The sequence below is a fragment of the Grampus griseus genome (genome assembly GCF_964374135.1).
Source record: "Grampus griseus genome assembly, chromosome: 15".
Lineage (NCBI taxonomy): Eukaryota > Metazoa > Chordata > Mammalia > Artiodactyla > Delphinidae > Grampus > Grampus griseus.
The window spans coordinates 81,221,548-81,242,080 of NC_139009.1; the positions used below are offsets into that span (position 1 = coordinate 81,221,548).

Below are 20,533 nucleotides of genomic sequence, written 5' to 3' on the forward strand. Positions count from 1 at the left end.
ATTACCTAATTTGAGGATTAAAAAAAAAAAAAAAAGGAATCAGGAATGTTGTATTGGCATCAAGATATATATAGATCCACCAAACAAAATAGATAATCAAGAAACAGACCTAAACATATATGGACAATTGACTTACTACAAAGGTACAAAACAATTCAGTGTAGACAAGTAAGGAAAGTTTTTCAACAAATGGTGCTGGAACAATTGGATATCCATATGCAAAAAAACTGAACCTTGTACTATATACAAAAATTAACTTGCATAGATTTAAATTTAAGAACTGAAACTATAAAACTGCTAGAAGAAAACACAGGAGAAAAATCTCATCTTAGGCTTGACAACCATTTCTTTAAAAGAACACAAAAGCTGGATATAAATTTTTAAAAATCAATAAGTTTTGCTTAATCAAAAATCAAAAACATTTCCTCTTTAAAAGACACTTAAGAAAATAAAAAGGCAGGCCATAGACTGGGAAAAAAATATTTGCCAAACATATATGTACCTAACAAAGGACTTTTATCTAGAATACAGAGAGGATGTTTATGACTTAATACTATAAAAAACTCAATAAAAGTGTGCAAAAGTTCTGAACAGACACTGAAGAAGATATATGTATGGCACATAAGGACATGAACAGATGTTCAAAATTACTAGTTATTAGAGAAGGAAAATCAAAACCATAATACGTACCTATTAGGATGGCTAAAACTATAAAGATACTGCATACCAAGTGTTGGTGAGGATATGTAACAACTAGCACTCACACACTGCTGGTGCAAATGTAAAATGAAATAATACAGCCACTCTGGAAAACAGTTTAATGGTTTCTTCAAAAGTTAAACATATCCATCATATGACTCAGTCTTAGGTATTTACCCAAGAGAAATAAAAGCATATGTCCATACAAAGACCCATATAAGAATACTCATAACAGTTTTATTTGTTATAGCCCTAAACTGGAAGCAACTGAAATATTTATGTGGTATATTCATACAATGGAATACTACTCAGTAATAAAAAGGAATAAACTATTGATTATATGTGACAACATGGATAAATCTCAGAATAATGATGCTGAGTGAAAGTAGCCCAACAAAAGAATATATACTGTATGATTTCACTTATACAACATTTTAGAAAATTCAAACAAATCTCTATGACAGAAGCCAAATCAGTGGTTGCCTGGGGAGGGCAGGGTAGGGGAGAGGTTAGAGGAGTACAAGAAGACTTTGTGGAGTGATAGATAGAGTCACTATCTTGAGGGTGGTGACGGTTTTACAGGTACACACACATGTCAAAACCTACCACACTGAATACTTTAAATATGTGTAGTTTACTGTACATATATCAATTAAACTTGAATAATACTGTTAAAACTGTATACAAAAAAACCTCTAACTTATTGTACATTTATCTGTTAGAATATTTTAATAAACCATGATAATGCTTTCAAAGAATTTCTAATGACATGTGTACATGTTTATGGTATACAATTAAGTGAAATTGGCCAAATATATAACTTAATATAGGATGATATCAATTACATAGAAAGCTTCTATACACACAGATAGATCTATTTCTGGTTAGAAAAATGATCTATATTAATAATAGTTTTCCCTGGGTTATGGAATCATGGATGATTTAACTTTCCTGTATGCTTTTCTCTATTTTCCAAAGTTTTCTTTGTTGTCCTTCTTATTTTATTACTATTTTTATTTTACCTGAGCTTGCAATATCCTTTTAAGCAGGAAAGTAAAAAATAAATGAAGGGAAGGGAAAAAATTTAAGTGACTCTCTGCCCTGACAAGTGATTCCAATATATGCACCACAGACCCATGAAAGACCAAAGAGGGGATTCTGGGAATTCACATATGAACCAAATATTATCTGTAGATTTAATAATATACTTCATACTCATATGAACTATTATATTTCATATGTTCATAGATGCACTGAAATTCAACCTTACTGAATCTGTAGAATATCTGTTTCTCACATCAATAGATACTACAAGTAAAGCACTAACATGGAGGTCTTCAAACACTTATTCCCCTACGTTATTGCCTGTAGGTTGCTTCAATTGGAATATCTTCTGCTACCTTTCTGCAATATGTAGAAGCGCTAAGCACAGTACGTAGCATTCAATTAATAGAAGTTCTATTACATATTCCTATTTCTCTGCTATGGCTTTTATTACATGCTAAACTACCCCTTTCCTAAGCTACTACCAAACCGCTGCTTTGTGCTTTCTTATATCATTCAGATCCCAGAACATAACTAAAGTTATAAGGTAAATAAAACAGTGAGGGCTTCCCTCGTGGTGCAGTGGTTAGGAATCCACCTGCCAATGCAGGGGACATGGGTTCGAGCCCTGGTCTGGGAAGATCCCACATGCCGCAGATCAACTAAGCCTGTGCCCCACAACTACTGAGTCCGCGCGCCACAACTACTGAAGCCCGCACGCCCTAGAGCCCATGCTCCACAACAAGAGAAGCCACCACAATGAGAAGCCCACGCACCGCAACGAAGAGTAGCTACCGCTCGCTGCAACTAGAGAAAGCCTGCGTTCAGCAACAAAGACCCAATGCAGCCAAAACTAAATAAATAAAATAAAAAATAAATTAAGCAGTGAAATACCAAAGTCAAATATGCTCTTTACACAGGAGGGCTGTGTAAAAGCTATTTCAGCTAAACATTGAGGCCTTCTGCAAATATAAGATTAAGATTACTAGTTAAGTGTGGCATTCCCAGTCTGTGACTGACCTTCAGGAAATCATTTAATGTCTGCTAAGGTGTCTATGACTGTTTCATAATAATCCTCTCAGAAAATAAAGTCAACAAATAACTTAATTATCACTATAAAATACACTACAAAAAGCAGAGCTATTATTTATAGTTAAACTATTAGTTGTTTAATGGTAATTGAGTTTACCTCAAAGAATTATTCTCTATTTTTTGTCTGCCAAGTTCACTTTCGGTATCCATTGCCTTTCTTGCTAGTGATTTCATTTCTTTTTCCACAGTGGTTATGGTTTCCTTCATCAAAGTCATATTTGACATTTGTTCCATACGTTCATCATCGAGCTATACAAGCAGAATGACAAAGTTACTGCCATCACTAAAAACGTTTCAGTAATCTTCCTAAAGAGACATCCTCTCTTTGTACAAACCGGTATATAAGATTCACACAATGAGATGATCAGATTAGACTTAAACGTTGCAGGAGGCTGTACGGACAAGGCGACCGTGGAGCAGGAACTCAGACAAGCCACTGCACAGCTTTTCCATAAAGCCTATCACAGTATACATATCTATATTTTCAGTCTGGTTCAGCTGGACTATAGCACACACAGCTTATTTGCAAAAGGATTTCTTATTTGTTGCTCAGCATTAACAAATTACATATATAAAGTGGGATTATGAAAAATAATGTTTTTCTCCTGTCTACTGCTTTTTCTAAAACTCATTATAACAACATAAAACAGATGAATTCAGAAATATAATCAATTAAATTTGGTTAAAAGAAAGTTGAATTCCCTTAATTCTGTTTATATAGTAAAAACATTTCAAATATATATTCATAGCATCTCAAATCCTTGATTAGTAAAAAGGTGATGCTTCACAATGAAATTCAGTTTAAATACATTTCATTAATTGCCATTTCATTATAATTTTCTCTACCCTAGCTACTCTTTAGGTAGAATAAGCCAGTTTTTCTATCCCTGGCAATGTTATCGTTAATGAAACAGGGAGATGACAAAGTTGCTAAAATCCCTTAGAATGCATCCCTAATGGTTTATTTAAAAAAACACACTTTGCAACCTAACACAAAAAAAGACTTCACTCACATTTTTTAGAAGGAAATAAATAATGAAAAGGTGACTATTTACACCATACATACTACCATAAATATATTAGGATTACAAACACTATCATAAAAAACCAACTTCTCGGGGCTTCCCTGGTGGCGCAGTGGTTGAGAGTCCGCCTGCCAATGCAGGGGACATGGATTCGTGCCCCGGTCTGGGAAGATCCCACATGCCACGGAGCAGCTGGGCCTGTGAGCCATGGCCGCTGAGCTTGCGTGTCCGGAGGCTTGCTCCGCAACGGAAGAGGCCACAACAGTGAGAGGCCCGTGTACCACAAAAAACAAAAACAAAAACAAAAAACAAAAAACCAACTTCTCTGAACACAGAAAAGGGGGCAAGGGGGGAACCGCTGAGAGTTTATAGCCGAAAGTGCAAAAGTGATTTTTCTTTACATTATGAACTGTACACTCCAGCTCCTCTATCCTTTGTTCCAAGTGAGCCTTCTCATTAAATGCTGTCTCTTGGGCAATCTGTTTAAAAAACAAAAACAAAACAGAGCGCTTTCAATGTCACTGCATGGTGTCTCACAAATGCTTGTATAGATAAAATTCTTCCAAACCTTCAGCCTTTCCCTTAGACTATCTCGTTCTGTGGTCATTCTTCGTAAATCAGTGAAGGCCACATCTCTCTCAGTCTCCACCCGCCGGAGGATGGCATGAGCTGTTGTTGATTTAGGAGATTTACAGCTTTTCATCATTTCTCGTCGAAGTCGGGCAATTTCTTCCTGTGCCTATTATTTAAATACACAGATAGACTTTTATTTAACAAGCTTTAGAACAGAAATAAATACAGCTATCTTATATCCAGCCAGTTAAAATGCAAACCTATATTAATATGCATGTGGCAGGATAATGGTATAATTCTTTAATGAGTTTACACATATAAATGCAAATGATTCCCCCATATGTAAATGAATGTCTACAAATAGAAGCTTGGTTTACAATGTCTTTGCCAAAAATTTTAAAAAAAATTAATTTGGAAGCAGTCAATGAAAGAGACAGTGTTTTACTAAGAAATATATATGGTACTCCATCTATTTTTTTTTTAGACTTTTTTTTTTAACATCTTTATTTGGAGGATAATTGCTTTACAATGTGTGTCAGTTTCTGCTGTATAACAAAGTGAAACAGCTATATGTATACATATATCCCCATATCCCCTCCCTCTTGCGTCTCCCTCCCACCCTCCCTATCCCACCCTTCTAGGTGGTCACAAAGCACTGAGCTGATCTCCCTGTGCTATGCAGCTGCTTCCCACTAGCTATCTATTTTACATTTTAGTGTATATATGTCCATGCCACTCTCTCACTTTGTCCCAGCTTACCCTTCTGCCTCCCCATGTCTTCAAGTCCATTCTCTACATCCGCATCTTTATTCCTGTCCTGTCCCAAGGTTCTTCAGAACAATTTTTTTTTTAGATTCCATATATATGTGTTAGCATACGGTATTTGTTTTTCTCTTTCTGACTTACTTCACTCTGTATGACAGACTCTAGGTCCATCCACCTCACTACAAATAACTCAATTTCATTTCTTTCTATGGCTGAGTAACATTCCATTGTATATATGTGCCACATCTTCTTTATCCATTCACCTGTCAGTGGACACTTAGGTTGCTTCCATGTCCTGGCTATCATAAATAGTGTTGCAATGAACCATGTCTCTTTTTGAATTATGGTTTTCTCAGTAGTGGGATTGCTGGGTCATATAGCAGTTCTACTTTTAGATTTTTAAGGAACCTCCATACTGTTCTCCATAGTGGCTGTATCAATTTACATTCCCACCAACAGTGCAAGAGGGTTCCCTTTTCTCCACACCCTCTCCAGCATTTATTGTTTCTAGATTTTTTGATGATGGCCATTCTGACTGTTGTGAGGTGATACCTCATTGTAGTTTTGATTTGCATTTCTCTAATGATTAGTGATGTTGAGCATCCTTTCACGTGTTTGTTGGCAATCTGTATATCTTCTTTAGAGAAATGTCTACTTAGGTCTTCTGCCAATGTTTGGATTGGGTTTTTTTTTTTTTTTTGATATTGAGCTGCATGAGCTGCTTGTATATTTTGGAGATTAATCCTCTGTCAGTTGCTTCGTTGGCAAATATTCTCTCCCATTCTGAGAGTTGTCTTTTCGTCTTGCTTATGGTTTCCTTTGCTGTGCAAAACCTTCATTAGGTGCCATTTGTTTACTTTTATGTTATTTCCATTTCTCTAGGATGAGGGTCAAAAAGGATCTTGCTGTGATTTATGTCATAGAGTGTTCTGCTTATGTTTTCCTCTAAGAGTTTTATAATGTCTGGCCTTACATTTAGGCCTTTAATCCATTTTGAGTTTATTTTTGTGCATGGTTTTAGGAACTGTTCTAATTTCATTCTTGTACATGTAGCTGTCCAGTTTTCCCAGCACCACTTATTGAAGAGGCTATCTTTTCTCCGCTGTATAGTCTTGTCTCCTTTATCAAAGATAAGGTGACCATATGTGCATGGGTTTATCTCTGGGCTTTCTATCCTGTTCCATTGATCTATATTTCTGTTTTTGTGCCAGTACCATACTGTCTTGATTACTTTAGCTTTGTAGTATAGTCTGAAGTCCAGAAGCCTGATTCCTCCAGCTCCGTTTTTCTTTCTCAAGATTGCTTTAGCTGTTGTCTTTTGTGTTTCCATACAAATTGTGAAATTTTTTGTTCTAGTTCTGTGAAAAATGCCACTGGCAGTTTAATAGGGATTGCATTGAATCTGTAGATTGCTTTGGGTAGTATAGTCATTTTCACAATGCTGATTCTTCCAATCCAAGAACATAGTATATCTCTCCACCTATTTGTATCATCTTTAATTTCTTTCATCAGTGTCTCATAGTTTTCTGCATACAGGTCTTTTGTCTCCATAGGTAGGTTTATTCCTAGGTGTTTTACCTTTTTGTTGCAATGGTAAATGGGAGTGTTTCCTTAACTTCTCTTTCAGATTTTTCATCATTAGTGTATAGGAATGCAAGAGATTTCTGTGCATTAATTTTGTATCGTGCTACTTTACCAAATTCATTGATTAGCTCTAGTAGTTTTCTGGTAGCATCTTTAGGATTCTCTATGTATAGTATCATGTCATCTGCAAACAGTGACAGTTTTATCTCTTCTTTTCTGAGTTGGATTCCTTTTATTTCTTTTTCTTCTCTGATTGCCGTGGCTGAAACTTCCAAAACTATGTTGAAAGACAGTGGCAAGGGTGGGCAACCTTGTCTCGTTCCTGATCTTAGAGGAAATGCTTTCAGTTTTTCACCATTGAGAATGATGTTGGCTGTGGGTTTACTCCATCCATTTTGTGAAATTTGAATTCAGCACAACTCAGGTAGAATACTGGTTTAAAAAATATCATAGCGTTCCAGTCTTTCTCTCCAAAATGCATATGCCATTTCCATGTCCTGGCTACTTTTACTCTGACAGAAGGGCCCATCAATCCTTACTGACAACCCAACAAACTCTTTACACACTTGTTCAACAACGATCCTCAGGTTCCAAATCTATTCTATATCTATAGATGATTTCATATCCTACTTTTTGAATCCTACTTTTGTTTCACATCCTACTTTTTTTTGAATATCATCCTCTCCACTGACTCTTTCTCTACTTCTTCAACCATGCACACAACTCCCATATCTTGAAAAACTGTCACTAAATCCTGCTGCCCCATTTACCATCAAATGTCTCTTTTTCCTTTGACAGGCTTTTTTTTTTTAGTGCCATGGATTGTACATCTTGACTGTTCCTTACCTCCCACTCTCTCTCCCCAGTCTAACCTGACTCCCACACCCACCACTCTGCAGAATTTCACGTAATGACCTCACCAAATCTAATGGCCTCTTCTCAGTTCCTGTTCTTGATATTTCGGCAACACTTGCCATTGCCTTCAACACTCTCCTTGAGATTCCTTCCTTCCTTGGGCGTATAACAATGTTCTGCCTTAGTTTCCTGTCTTCTTTAACTCTTTCAAAGGTTCCTCTACCAATTGAATAAAACTTCCCAAGATTCCATCTTGACTTCTCTGTTACTCTATTTATAGCTTTCTCATGCAGAAACTTCATCCATTCTGAAGGCTCAAAACAGACGACTTCTCAATCTACATACTCAGCTCTTGCCTCTCTCCCCACTCCAGTCCCACATTTCTTACTGCCTGATGGCAGTTACTACCTGATGTACCGCCATCATCTTACTCTATCTCTCTGAAACCAAACACATCTTTTCTCTCAAACCACTGATGACTTTCCTGTTTCTTTTTCTATTACCACAATTCTTCAGTCATTCAAAACAGAACTTCAGTGATCTCCATTTGTCCCTCCTTTGTGCTAAAATCAAATCTTGTTAAGTCTTCCTTTTCAGTGTCTTTTGCATCTGTCCCTATCTTTATTTCCACTGATCACACCCTAGGTTAGTCCCTTAATGCTTCATGCATGGACTACTGTTAACAGCCTTCTAAAGAGTCCATGGGGACTTCCCTGGTGGTGCAGTGGTTAAGAATCCGCCTGCCAATGCAGGCGACACAGGTTTGAGCCCTGGTCTGGGAAGATCCCACATGCCACAGAGCAACTAAGCCCGTGGACCACAACTACTGAGCATGCATGCCCCACGTACTGAAGCCCACATGCCTAGAGCCCATGCTCAGCAACAAGAGAAGCCACAGCAATGAGAAGCCCACACACTGCAATGAAGAGTAGCTCCTGCTCACCGCAACTAGAGAAAGCCCGCGCTCAGCAACAAAGACCCAATGCAGCCAAAAATATAAACAAATAAATTAATTAATTAAAAAAAAAAAAAGAGTCCATGGTTTCCCCCTCCTCCAAATCTCCTGAAGGAGAAATTGTTATATAAGATGATAACATAGAAAGATTACGTAAGAGATAATAAAGAACTGTTACCAGATTAAAATTGTAAAAATGTAGATTTCATGATATTTCTTCCACTTTAAAAAAAAAACAAACAGACTGTCCATTGCTTATAAGAAAGCAAAGTATAAACCTCCTACAGGGCCCTCTGAACAGCTTCTACCATGTAGTCTAGAAATTGGCAAACTATATATAGTTCACAGGCCAAATCCAGCCTGCCTATTTTTGTAACTCTGTAAGCTGAAAATGTTTTTTATATTTTTAAATGGTTAAAAAAAAAATCAAAACAAGATGAATATTTCACAACAGGTAAAAAGAATATGAAACTCAAATTTCAGTGTTCATAAATAAATTATACTGGAACACAGCCAAACTCATTCATTTGTATATGATCTATAGCTGCTTTCACACTACAACAATAGAGTTGAATAGCTGTGTCAGAAGTCACATGGCCTGCAAAGCCCAAGCTATTTCTTATCTGGGCCTTACAGAAAATGTTTTCAGACTCCTGCTCTAGTCTAGTCTACCTCTCAAGCCCTTACTCCACTGACATATACTTTTATTCTAGTCATAAACTGATCCATTTATGTACTGACTTTCCCACCTTTATCCTTTGCTTCATACCATTCCTTTAGTCTGGAATGTTCTTTCTTACCCCTTTCAAGATAAAAGAAACCCCATTCATCCTTCAGGACTCAAACTTCACATCGTCTAGCAAAGATCTTGATAACCATAACTAAAAGTACTCACCTCTTTTATTTCTTACAGTATCTTCTAGACTACTTACGCTAAAGTAACAAAAAGTAAATACAAGATAATATATTTTATCTCCCCAACTAGATTGCAAACATATAAAACAGTGTCTGGTTTATTTTTTCTATCTTTTAGAGTAGCAAGTCCAGAACCCTGCACTTAGTAGCTGTAATTCTTAATAAAATTTGATATTTTTAAAATAAATTATATTGGTGATGTATGGGGTTTATTTGTTGAGTCAAGAAGCCATTTGATTAATAAGGGTTATATAATCTTAAGCTAAAAATAGAGATAAACTACAAACTAATTTTACTCTCTATATTAAATTATATGGCAATTCCTAAAGTGACTGACAGTACATCAAAGTGATGTGTTTGTATTTTTTAACCCCCAAGTCCAAATTTTTTACCTTGAACTCACCACACCCTATCATTTAACACTTTCCCCATTTCTTATTCCAAAAATCAGACTATTCCGATGCATGCATATGAGCTTTTTCGGATACGGGGATAACGTGTGTGTGTGTGTGTGTGTGTGTGTGTGTGTGTGTGTGTGTGTGTACACATACACAAATACATTACATTTCATTAAGAATATCATAAGAACAAAGGCAATTCCCAAATGTTAGATTAATTTGATTGACAGATTTAAGCATTCTCATAGAACTTAAAGAATTACCTATCTCTAGAATTGTTAGTATTTATGTATTTTGTTTACTTATAAATAAGTTTACCTGCTCATACAGAAAAAAGCTCTTGTCTCTCTCAGATGTGAGAACCTTGACATTACCCTGAATTTCTGCCAAATGACGCTCATATTTTTCCAGCATGCATTTGAGCTCTTCACGGTCTCTTGTTGTCTTCAAAAGCTCTACATCACACTTTGTACCCTACAATTATTACATAAGAAATCTGAATAAACAACAAGGTCCTTCTGTAGAGCACAGGGAACTATATTCAATATCCTGTGATAAACCAAAATGGAAAAGAATATGAAAAAGAATACATATGTATAACTGAGTCACTTTGCTATACAGCAGAAATTAAACAGAACATTGTAAATCAACTATACTTCAATAAAATTTTTTAAAAAAGAAATCTGAAATTATTCTTTGACATGTGTTACTGATAGAAAGGTGCTACTGATGGCAGCACACGATCTCTAGTTAAGCAAACATGACGATATAATGAAATGATGAAAAAAGTTTAAAAATTGCCTCTCTTTTAAACAACTTCATCCCAAATTGCTCCACATTTGTATGATTACCCCCAACCACTACTAATGCTGGGGATAAAGGCCAATTTCAACGGTCCACTGTGCTATCAAAGAGAGCTCTGTCTCCCATCCTCGTTGGTATACCAATTCATGCCAAATTAAAAGGAATTATTTCCAGATTAGATAAATCAAAGAATAAAAGTCACTGAGCAACAAACTCCAAAGTATTTATAAGTTTCCAAAACCTACCCGGGAAGATGGAGATGGGCGTCTTGGGCTTTTAGATCTACTTCTGATCATCTTTCTCAAATTTTGAGCTTCTCTCTTGTAGTATTCTCTGTCTGCTTCTAAAGTTTTGACAAAGGAATCAAGTCTGGAAGGAGATTTATTTTGTGCTTTTTCAGTCTCTAAAATTATCTTGCCAAGGAGGAAAAAATTAGGCCATTATTTCAAGCTAAACTATAGCATCATTTTCTAAATGAAAGTTGAAAGCAAACAGGATCCTTAAAAATAATAAATTTGGTATTTTGAAAATAATTCAAAAAATAATAATTCATCAATACTTTTTAAAAAGCAGTTAGACACCTTTCTTTTCCAGCATTTCTGAATGTAGTGTATTTTTATTTCACTGAAAATGTCCCTACATTTACTCAATAATTTGAAGAAAAAATAGTAAAGAAGTTTCAGAGAGGCCAGAATTGTTTCTTGTATCAGATCTAGTAACAAATCCTAAAAATGGAATTAATTTGCTTAGAGAAACTTGTATGCTACTATTAAAGCACCTGTTCATAGCGTTCAATTTTGTTCAATAATCATTCAATGAATGAATAAATTAAATGAATGCTGGATATTCTATACGTATATATACTTTCAAGTGCATTTCCATTCACTTTAATATATTTAGAAACATTTGTTTTACAATATTTATTTTACCAATACTTTATTGGGAAAAAAGTACAGATATTTTAGAGAGGATGTTTCAAATATTTTAAATGATAACACTAAAATGTCTAATCAGAGCAATTTTCATTTCACATTGTTAAAGAGAACATATTACTCAGAACTAAGTAACAACATTTGACTTTAAAATATTTATTATTAAGAGGAATAAATGTGTACACAAATACATCTTACATTTTGAGAATTAAATTACTCACAGCCGTCATTTTAATCAAGTAACAGCTAAGAGCATTAATAAAACCAACCAAAAGTTCTCTCCAGCTCTAGGAAAGAAAGAAGTAATGATGAAATAGAGCAAGAATAGCATCGCTCTTACGGATGGGAGTACCCCTGGGCATCAAGCAGAGCGTGCTGATTTTAGAAAACAAACATTTTTTACTGTTCACAAAATGCATGAGAGCCAAAACATATGTACAATTTTTGCTGTCCTACTAACAGAATAAAAATGATTCCTTAATATATATTTATGAAAAATGTACTTACAGATCTGAGTCTTTTTATTGTATCTTCCAATACTATTATATTATTTTGCTGGCAAATGAGTTCAATCTGAAAAACAAGCCAGAAAAAATTGTTATTTAGGTGTAAAATGTTTAAACTGATTTCACTGGAAAGAGAGCATCAAAAACAGGAGCTGCTTAAAAATAAAAACATGCAGACAGTGAATACTTTACGAAAGAAAAGATAATCCACTCTTATGTTTACCTACTTCTGATGGTAAAAGAACCTAGAATGAAATGAAGCAGTTCCTTTAAATTGTCTAATGTTTTGTATAAAATACTAATTGATTTTATTTTGTCAAATTGCTCCTCATAAACTGGAACAAACTGTTAATACTAATTATAATTTTGAAGATGATAATGCGGAAGAGTCAAAAGAATGACTAGAATAAGTTTTCCCAAGTCACCATAGTCAGAAGTGATTGCTCTTTCCTCTGAATTCTTTTAATAGTTTAGTTCAATCCAACCCACAAAATACTTTTTGTATCAGTTTTATAACATTGTCTTAAAAGTCTTACAGTATAGCCACCTGCAATCATATATCTAGTCTATGACTAGATTGTACCTTCCTGGAGGATACTGACTATGTTTTTATGTAAAGCTGTAAATCTCTTTGTTAAAAGTTGGCATATTAGTTTAATGGATTTCTCAATTCGTAAACCTCCCCCTTGTTATTCTAATCACAAATGTCTCCTGTTATATTTTAAATTTGAATTTTCTGCAATTATTCCTTCTCATTTGTTCTTTAGACCAAAGTTCTAAGATTTCTCTGGCAGTTATATTTTAGTTTATGATATACTAAGGGGTGTTATGGTATAGAATATAACTTACATACAGTTTGGATAAGGTTATATATGGTTTTGGATAATTTTGATAATTTTTCAATGCTTTAATGTGTACTACTATGTAGACACTAAAAAAAAATGGATCCATACTGAATTATGTGCAAAGATGTCCATATATATTAAGTATAAAAACTCACACTGCCAAAAATTTTATCTAGTATGACACATTCTTGTAAAAAATAAATTCATACACACATATCCTAGGTACAGATGGAACATAACCAATAAGTAAATTGCGCAAGATAGATTATGTCTAGGTATAGCAAGGTGTGATTAACGGTACATACTATTTTCTTCATTATACTCTTCTATTAAAAAAATATGTATTACTTTTATAAAGATAAAAACATTAATGCTTATTCCACTCTGAAAAACAAACTTATAACTGGCTCAAATGAAAAGATGCCAGCCCAGTGCTTTCATTTATTTGACAATTGTTTAATGAGTGTCTACTATGTGTCTGACATTGTGTTATTTGCCGGCTATAGCAGTGAATAAAACAGACAGAAACCTCTACCCTCATGGAGCTTACATTCTCGTTGAAAAGAGAAAAATAAAAGATAATAGGTAAAGTATATATCAGATAGTCATTGTGTCATTCAAAAATATATAATGACTACTCACATCTGTTCTATACTTAAGATTTTTAAAAAGGGAATAAAATAGACAAAGATCCTTGCCTTTGGACAGCTTACATTCCAGCTGGATAGACAACAAAAAATAAACCTAACAAATAAATTACATACTAGATTAGAAAAAAAGAGCAATATCCTTAAGAATATTGGGAGTGTTTATGAAGGAATAGGCTGGAATTTTAAAGGGGGTGATCAGGGAAGTCCTCACTGAGGGAGTCAACCATGTAAAAATTCGGGAGAATATTCCAGGCAGAACATTCAGCTATAGCAAAAGGCAAAAGATTGTCTGCTAACTTCCAAGGAATAGTAAGGAGGTCAGTGTGGCTGCAGCAGAGGGAAGGAGGAGGAAAGTAGTAGGAAAGTGCTAGAGAAAAATGAATCAGGGAGAGAGAGAGGGAATAAGCATGTGTGGTTGGGGGTGTAGGTCAGAAACTGATACAGGCTTTACGCCTTGTCTTCCTCATAGTAGGTTCTGAAGCATTTTTGACCGAATCACATACAAAGTAACAGTAATGACAAGAGCTACCAGAGATCCAGTCCAATAATGGCCCCATGTTAATTAAAAATATAAACTGTATGAAGAAATAGTAACGGTAAAATTGCAACTGTGTTTCTTCATATTTCACAAACTTGTGTTCAGTAATCTGGGAAACACTGCATTAAATCATGAATGATAACAACTCAAGAAGAAAAGATCAAAGAAGGCTTACGGTTGTAGAAGCTTTAAAATATGTCCCAAAATTCTGATACTCTTTCCTTCAAAAGACGGAGCTTAATTTCTCTGCCCCTTAAGTGTGGTCTATACTTAGTGACTCACTTCTAAAGAACAGGATATGGTGGAAGTGATGGTATGTAACTCTTGAGACTGGATCATAACAGGCACTGGAAATTCTTCCTTGTTGTCTCTTTTGGATCACTGGCTCCAATGGGAAGACAGATGCCATAAAGAATACATCAAGAGACTTCCCTGGTGGCGCAGTGGTTAAGAATATGCCTGCCAATGCAGGGGACACAGGTTTGAGCTCTGGTCTGGGAAGATCCCACATGCCGCAGAGCAACTAAGCCCGTGCGCCACAACTACTGAGCCTGCGTTCTACAGCCTGCAAGCCACAACTACTGAGCCCACGTGCCACAACTACTGAAGCCTGTGCACTACAACTACTGAGCCTGCACTCTAGAGCCCACGAGCTACAACGACTGAGCCTGTACTCTAGAGCCTGAGAACCACAACTACTGAGCCCGTGTGCCGCAACTACTGAAGCCCACGTGCCTAGAGCCTGTACTCCACAAGAGAAACCACCTCAGTGAGAAGCCCACGCACCGCAATGAAGAGTAGCCCCCGCTCACCGCAACTAGAGAAAGCCCACGCGCAGCAACGAAGACCCAATGCAAACAAAAGTAAATAAATAAATAAACTTATATTTTAAAAAAAAGAATATATCAAACAACCTAGGGAGAGGTTCACATGTCAAGGAACTAAGCTTCCTGTCAAAAGCCAAGAGCCATCTGAATAAGTCATCTTAACAGCAAATCCTCCAGTACCAATCAAGCCATGACTGCAGCCTGGCCATCACCTCGATCACAATTTCCTGAGAAACCATGAACTAGAACTACTTAGTTAAGCTGCACTTAAAACTGTGAGATATAAATGTTTGTTGTTTGAAGTCATTAAGATTTAGGGGTAACTTGTTACATAGTGATAGATAATACAATAGCAAATCCTCAAAACATTTTCATGGAATGAATGATGGAAGAAGTTACTCAGTGGACTTTAAAAATATGACTAAAAGTAAACTCTTCTGAGTAAATAAATTTAATACTATCTCAATTCTAGACAAACAGCAGTTTTAGCCTCAGACTCTACCTCCACATATCTAAAGAATAATCTCAAATAGTACAGGGACCCAAACATTCTCAGCTCTCAAATTAGAAATTCTCGTTTCAAGTCTCATCTCACAAATCAGACAAGGAATCTCTCCCCAGTGACTGGATGCCTAAACTGTACACCCAATGACTTCATGATGATAACAACACGCATTGGTATTCACATTCCCAGCACCTTTCACGCATCTTTCTAATCCCCATTCTACCTGGAACATCCCCTCACTGAGGTTGGTGTTTTCATTTCAGGGCATTTTACCAACACAAAGGACCTATTTCCATTTTGTCCTCTCTTTATTAACTTTCCAATGTTTTCCCTGCATCAGCAATGTTATCTCTACCCTAAGACTACAGTCCACCTCTTCTACAAATAGCTTTCGAATTCTCGAATACACCAAACATTCCAAATCATATATATATGGATATCTATTTCTTAGAAACACTCTTTTCTGAGCTAGGCAGAATTTCCATCTATGAATTTAATATTTTCAGTTTTAGGTAAATCCTAGCTCTTTTATTTTAGATGTTCTGCATTCCTGAAATTCTTCCTTTTGATAGCAGAGGATTCACCCTCAAAGAGTACTCACTCTCTCTCTAGAACACAGACCCTAACAACCCTTTAAAATTGATGACTTCTAAACCAGGCATTCTCTTTATGGGAATTTGGCCAACTAGGCTTCCCACAGTCTGGGAAGGAGTGCTGTTAATTTTAAATTTGAAGAAGAAAACAAGAAAGACATAATAAAACATCAATCCAGTGTTTTTTGACAATTTTTATAATTAAGACAACTCAATTTACCATTAAACTGTGAATGAATGATAACTATTATTAAAAAAGAAACAATACAAACAAAAAAGTTTGTTGAGAATGTTTAAAATAGTTAAGTTACTTTTAAATACCCTTCAAATACTTTGGTAACAACTATTACAAGATAAATAATTTGCAAGTTAAAAACAAATCACTCTTATCTACTCTCTCAAATAGTTCTCCTAAGGACCTCCTCCAGGCAACACAATCTTCCTCCGGGAAGATTGTGTCCTTATATTAAAGTAATAAACTTCATGTATTTAAATATTCCATTATTCAGACTTTTCATTAATACAGACTTATCCTTTACACACTCTAAATAAGTGAGGCTACTGTATGTAAACAAATACCATCCTAGTGCTCATTAACGAGGCTCTTAGGTTTCAAATTACTGTAACAAATAATGTCTTCAATAACACTTAGGTTTATAGCCTGATCATTTAAGTGCTTTATCATATGCTACCAAGAGTACCATATAATATGCTTTATTAAATTATTATAATAAATAATATATTTTTATTTTATTATATTATATAATAATATATGCTTTATTATATTATATATGCTACCAAGAGTATATTAAAAGGATGTGTATGAAATAACATGTAATAACAATTAGCTTTGGGAAACTACCATCTTACAGACACAATTTACTAATTTGGTGATTAATAAAATCAAGATGAATAAGCACATGTTATCACTTAAAATTTCAACAGGTTGTTTTCTGGCTTTCACATATACCATGTGTCTTGCCTGTAAGCCATTAGACAACAAGGAGAAATCAAAGTCTTCATTTTATAGTAGTGTTTAAATTCCTAGTTTCTAAAGGTCATGGTAGGGTACTAAAATTTAATCAAGAAATAAAATGTTTATCAAAATATCATAAAGCTATAGTTATTAAAATAATACGGTAGTGGCATAGAAGATGGCAAATGAATCAATGAAACCAAATCGTCCAGAAACATATCCATGCACGTACAAGAATTCAGTAGCTGTTAAAATGGCGCTTTAAATCAGTGACTGAAGAAAGGACTATTCAACCATACCTCATACTAGAACAAAAAGAAATTCCAGAAGGATTAAAACTTTAAATATACATGTTAAGAATTCTTTAAAGAAAACTGTAGAAAATATTCTTGTAGTTCTTGAGGTGAGAAGGCCTTCCTAAACAAGGTTCAAAACTAGGTGGAGAGGGCTTCCCTGGTGGCGCAGTGGTTGAGAGTCCGCCTGCCGATGCAGGGGACACGGGTTCAAGCCCCGGTCCGGGAATATCCCACATGCCGCAGAGCGCCTGGGCCCGCGAGCCGTGGCTGCTGAGCCTGCGCATCCGGAGCCTGTAGTCCGCAACGGGAGAGGTCACAACAGTGAGAGGCCCACGTATCCCCCCCAAAAAAAAAAACCTTAGGTGGAGACAGAGGGTTTTTAGGGCAGTGAAATTACTCTGATACTATAATGGTAGGTACATGTCATTTTACATTTGTTCAAATCCATAGCATGTACAACATCAAGAGTGAACCCTAATGTAAACTATGGACTCTGGGTGATCATGATATGTCAATTCTTTTTTTTAATAAATTTATTTATCTATTTATTTATTTATTTTTGGCTGCATTGGGTCTTCGTTGCTGTGCACGGGCTTTCTCTAGTTGTGGCGAGCGGGGGCTACTCTTTGCTGTGGTGAGCGGGCTTCTCATTGCAGTGGCTTCTTTTGTTGTGGAGCATCGGCTCTAGGCACACAGGCTTCAGTAGTTGTGGCACATGGGCTCAGTAGTTGTGGCTTGCAGGCTCTAGAGTGCAGGCTCAGTAGTTGTGATGCATGGGCTTAGTTGCTCCGCAGCATGTGGGATCTTCCCAGACCAGGGCTCGAACCTGTGTCCCCTGCATTGGCAGGCGGATTCTTAACCACTGTGCCACCAAGAAGTCCCAATATGTCAATTCTTTATCATAAAATGTAACAAATGTGCCACTTTGGTGGGGGATTGTGGATAATGGGGGAGACTAGGCATGTGTGGGGGCAGGGAGTATATGGGAAATCTCTGTTACCTTCTGCTTCACGTTGTTATGAACCTAAAACTGCTCTAAAGTAATAAAGTCTATTCAAATATATATTTTTAAATTTTTATTTATTTTATTTATTTTTGCTGCATTGGGTCTTTGTTGCTGCGCGTGTGGGCTTTCTCTAGTTGCGGTGAGCAGGGGCTATTCTTCATTGCGGTGTGCAGGCTTCTCAGTGCAGTGGCTTCTCTTGTGGAGCATGGGCTCTAGGCCCGAGGGCTTCAGTAGTTGAGGCACACGGGCTCAGTAGTTGTGGCTCGTGGGCTCTAGAGCGCAGGCTCAGTAGTTGTGACACACGGGCTTAGTTGCTCTGCAGCATATGGGATCTTCCCGGGCCAGGGATCAAACCTGTGTCCCCTGCACTGGCAGGTGGATTTTTAACCACTGCGCCACCAGGGATGTCTCATTCAAATGTTTTAAAAGGGGGTGGGACCTCAAAAAATAAAAGATCAAAACTCAGAATTCAGTAAAGATTGACAAATTTGACTACATAGAAATTTAAAAGCTTTGGTTAAAAAAAACCCACCTTTTTTTAAAGTGTGAAATAAATTGTGTATGTGTGAAAACAGAAAAGAAGAATGGAAATATACATATATATACTTGTTGGTAGATACCTCTGCAGAGGAAAAAAGGATTAGAGAGAAAGAGAAATGTTCTATATACAGAACATTCCCATTGCTTTGAGTTTTTACTATGACTACATATTACTTAGGAAAATTTTTGAGTAAAAATTTTTAAAAGAAATAAAATGTGAAACACAAAACAATTTAATCCTTAGAATAGACATTTAATTACAATGTCAAATCTAAAAAACTTTCAAATGATGTAAATGAGAATGCCACTTCTTCCACTGCATTAATAACTATATGTTTAAAGTAGAATTAAAATCCTGATCAGTAGTTGGATGTTACCTAGACTTGTGGTGATCATTTCACAATACATACAAATATTGAATCATTATGTTGTACACCTGAATATAATCGTACACTAGTTGTACACTAATATAATGTTATATGTCAATTATACCTCAATTAAAAAAAAAAACCTGATCAGTGATCAATCTAATACCTTTGCTTCTTCAAGTTCCTTGTTGGCAGTATCCACCACAAACTTTTTCTCTTTTTCTAGTTGCTCTGCTAGTTGGTCAGTTTTAATCAGTTCTTGACAAAGATGCTCATTGTGGCTGGTTAAATCCTCTACTTGACTGCTTACCACCTCCTTACCGTCCAAGAGTTTCCTAACACATTCTTCCAAGCCATGATTTGTCTGTTTGAGATCTTCAATCTGTTACAAGTAGAAAGAAAATAATCAAATTAAACTATTTCCTTAGCTTCTCTCTGAGGAGAACAACTAGGTGACTAGATTCAGGAAGGGAGGTTTGCTTCCCTGGCAAGGAGACTTAACTATATATCTTTTTTTACTTTCTGAATTTTGTACCATGTGACTGTGTTACCTATCTGAAAAAAATATACTAAGTGAAAATTTAAAGGTTTATAGCTATAATTCTCAAAACAATTTACAGCTTAATAACAAAAAAAACCACTTAGTGTTGATATTTAACAAAACTATTAGAAAAATTGCCAAATATTTATATCTGCAGAAAAGAAACCAGTCTCGAAATAATTTAAATAATTAATATCATCAATTAGGCATTCTTTAGAATTAAGTTTCTAACTACTGTCATCAAAATATGTTAACTCTTTAGAAAAGTCCTTTGAACATATCAGTAACTTACTTGACTAAGCTAAATACCAAATCAATCAAGTATTTGCTGACTTATGTGGAGGACCACAGCTTTCTTTCTTAGCCCACTATCAAACCATCAATGGATGAAGAAAAGGGCCTTTTCTATCACGAAGGTATCCAAATGCCTTTAAAGGAAAAAAGATATGTTACACCAATTGAATAATGATAATATGTCAAGAACTATGTTAAATTCAACACATACAAAGACAGGTTAGCTATCTGCCTCAGAGAATGTATTGTTTACTTGTGGAAATACATATACAGTATGTTAAGTGCCGTAAGAGAAATATCTGAGATAAAGGGGTGGCACAAAGCCCTTTTCCACAGGATTTGTCTCTCACTGTATATTTAACAAATATTTATTGAGCACCTACTATATTCAAGGCACTGTGTGTGCA

The 20,533-nt window shown here is 35.7% G+C and overlaps 1 protein-coding gene across 1 annotated transcript in view; it reads right to left on the reverse strand.

Moving 5' to 3' along the window:
- Positions 1–20,196, reverse strand: part of TSGA10 (testis specific 10) — a 75,109-nt gene extending 54,913 nt beyond the window's left edge. The window contains exons 1-8 of the mRNA XM_082672639.1: positions 20,125–20,196; positions 19,458–19,673; positions 12,149–12,214; positions 10,955–11,052; positions 10,224–10,379; positions 4,429–4,599; positions 4,262–4,339; positions 2,933–3,084 (exon numbers count right to left, since the gene is read on the reverse strand). Of these exons, the coding sequence (XP_082528765.1) occupies positions 2,933–3,084; positions 4,262–4,339; positions 4,429–4,599; positions 10,224–10,379; positions 10,955–11,005 (608 nt within the window). The 5' untranslated portion in view covers positions 11,006–11,052; positions 12,149–12,214; positions 19,458–19,673; positions 20,125–20,196. The remainder of the gene's footprint in view (positions 1–2,932; positions 3,085–4,261; positions 4,340–4,428; positions 4,600–10,223; positions 10,380–10,954; positions 11,053–12,148; positions 12,215–19,457; positions 19,674–20,124) is intronic.
- Between the last annotated feature and the right edge of the window lie 337 nt (positions 20,197–20,533).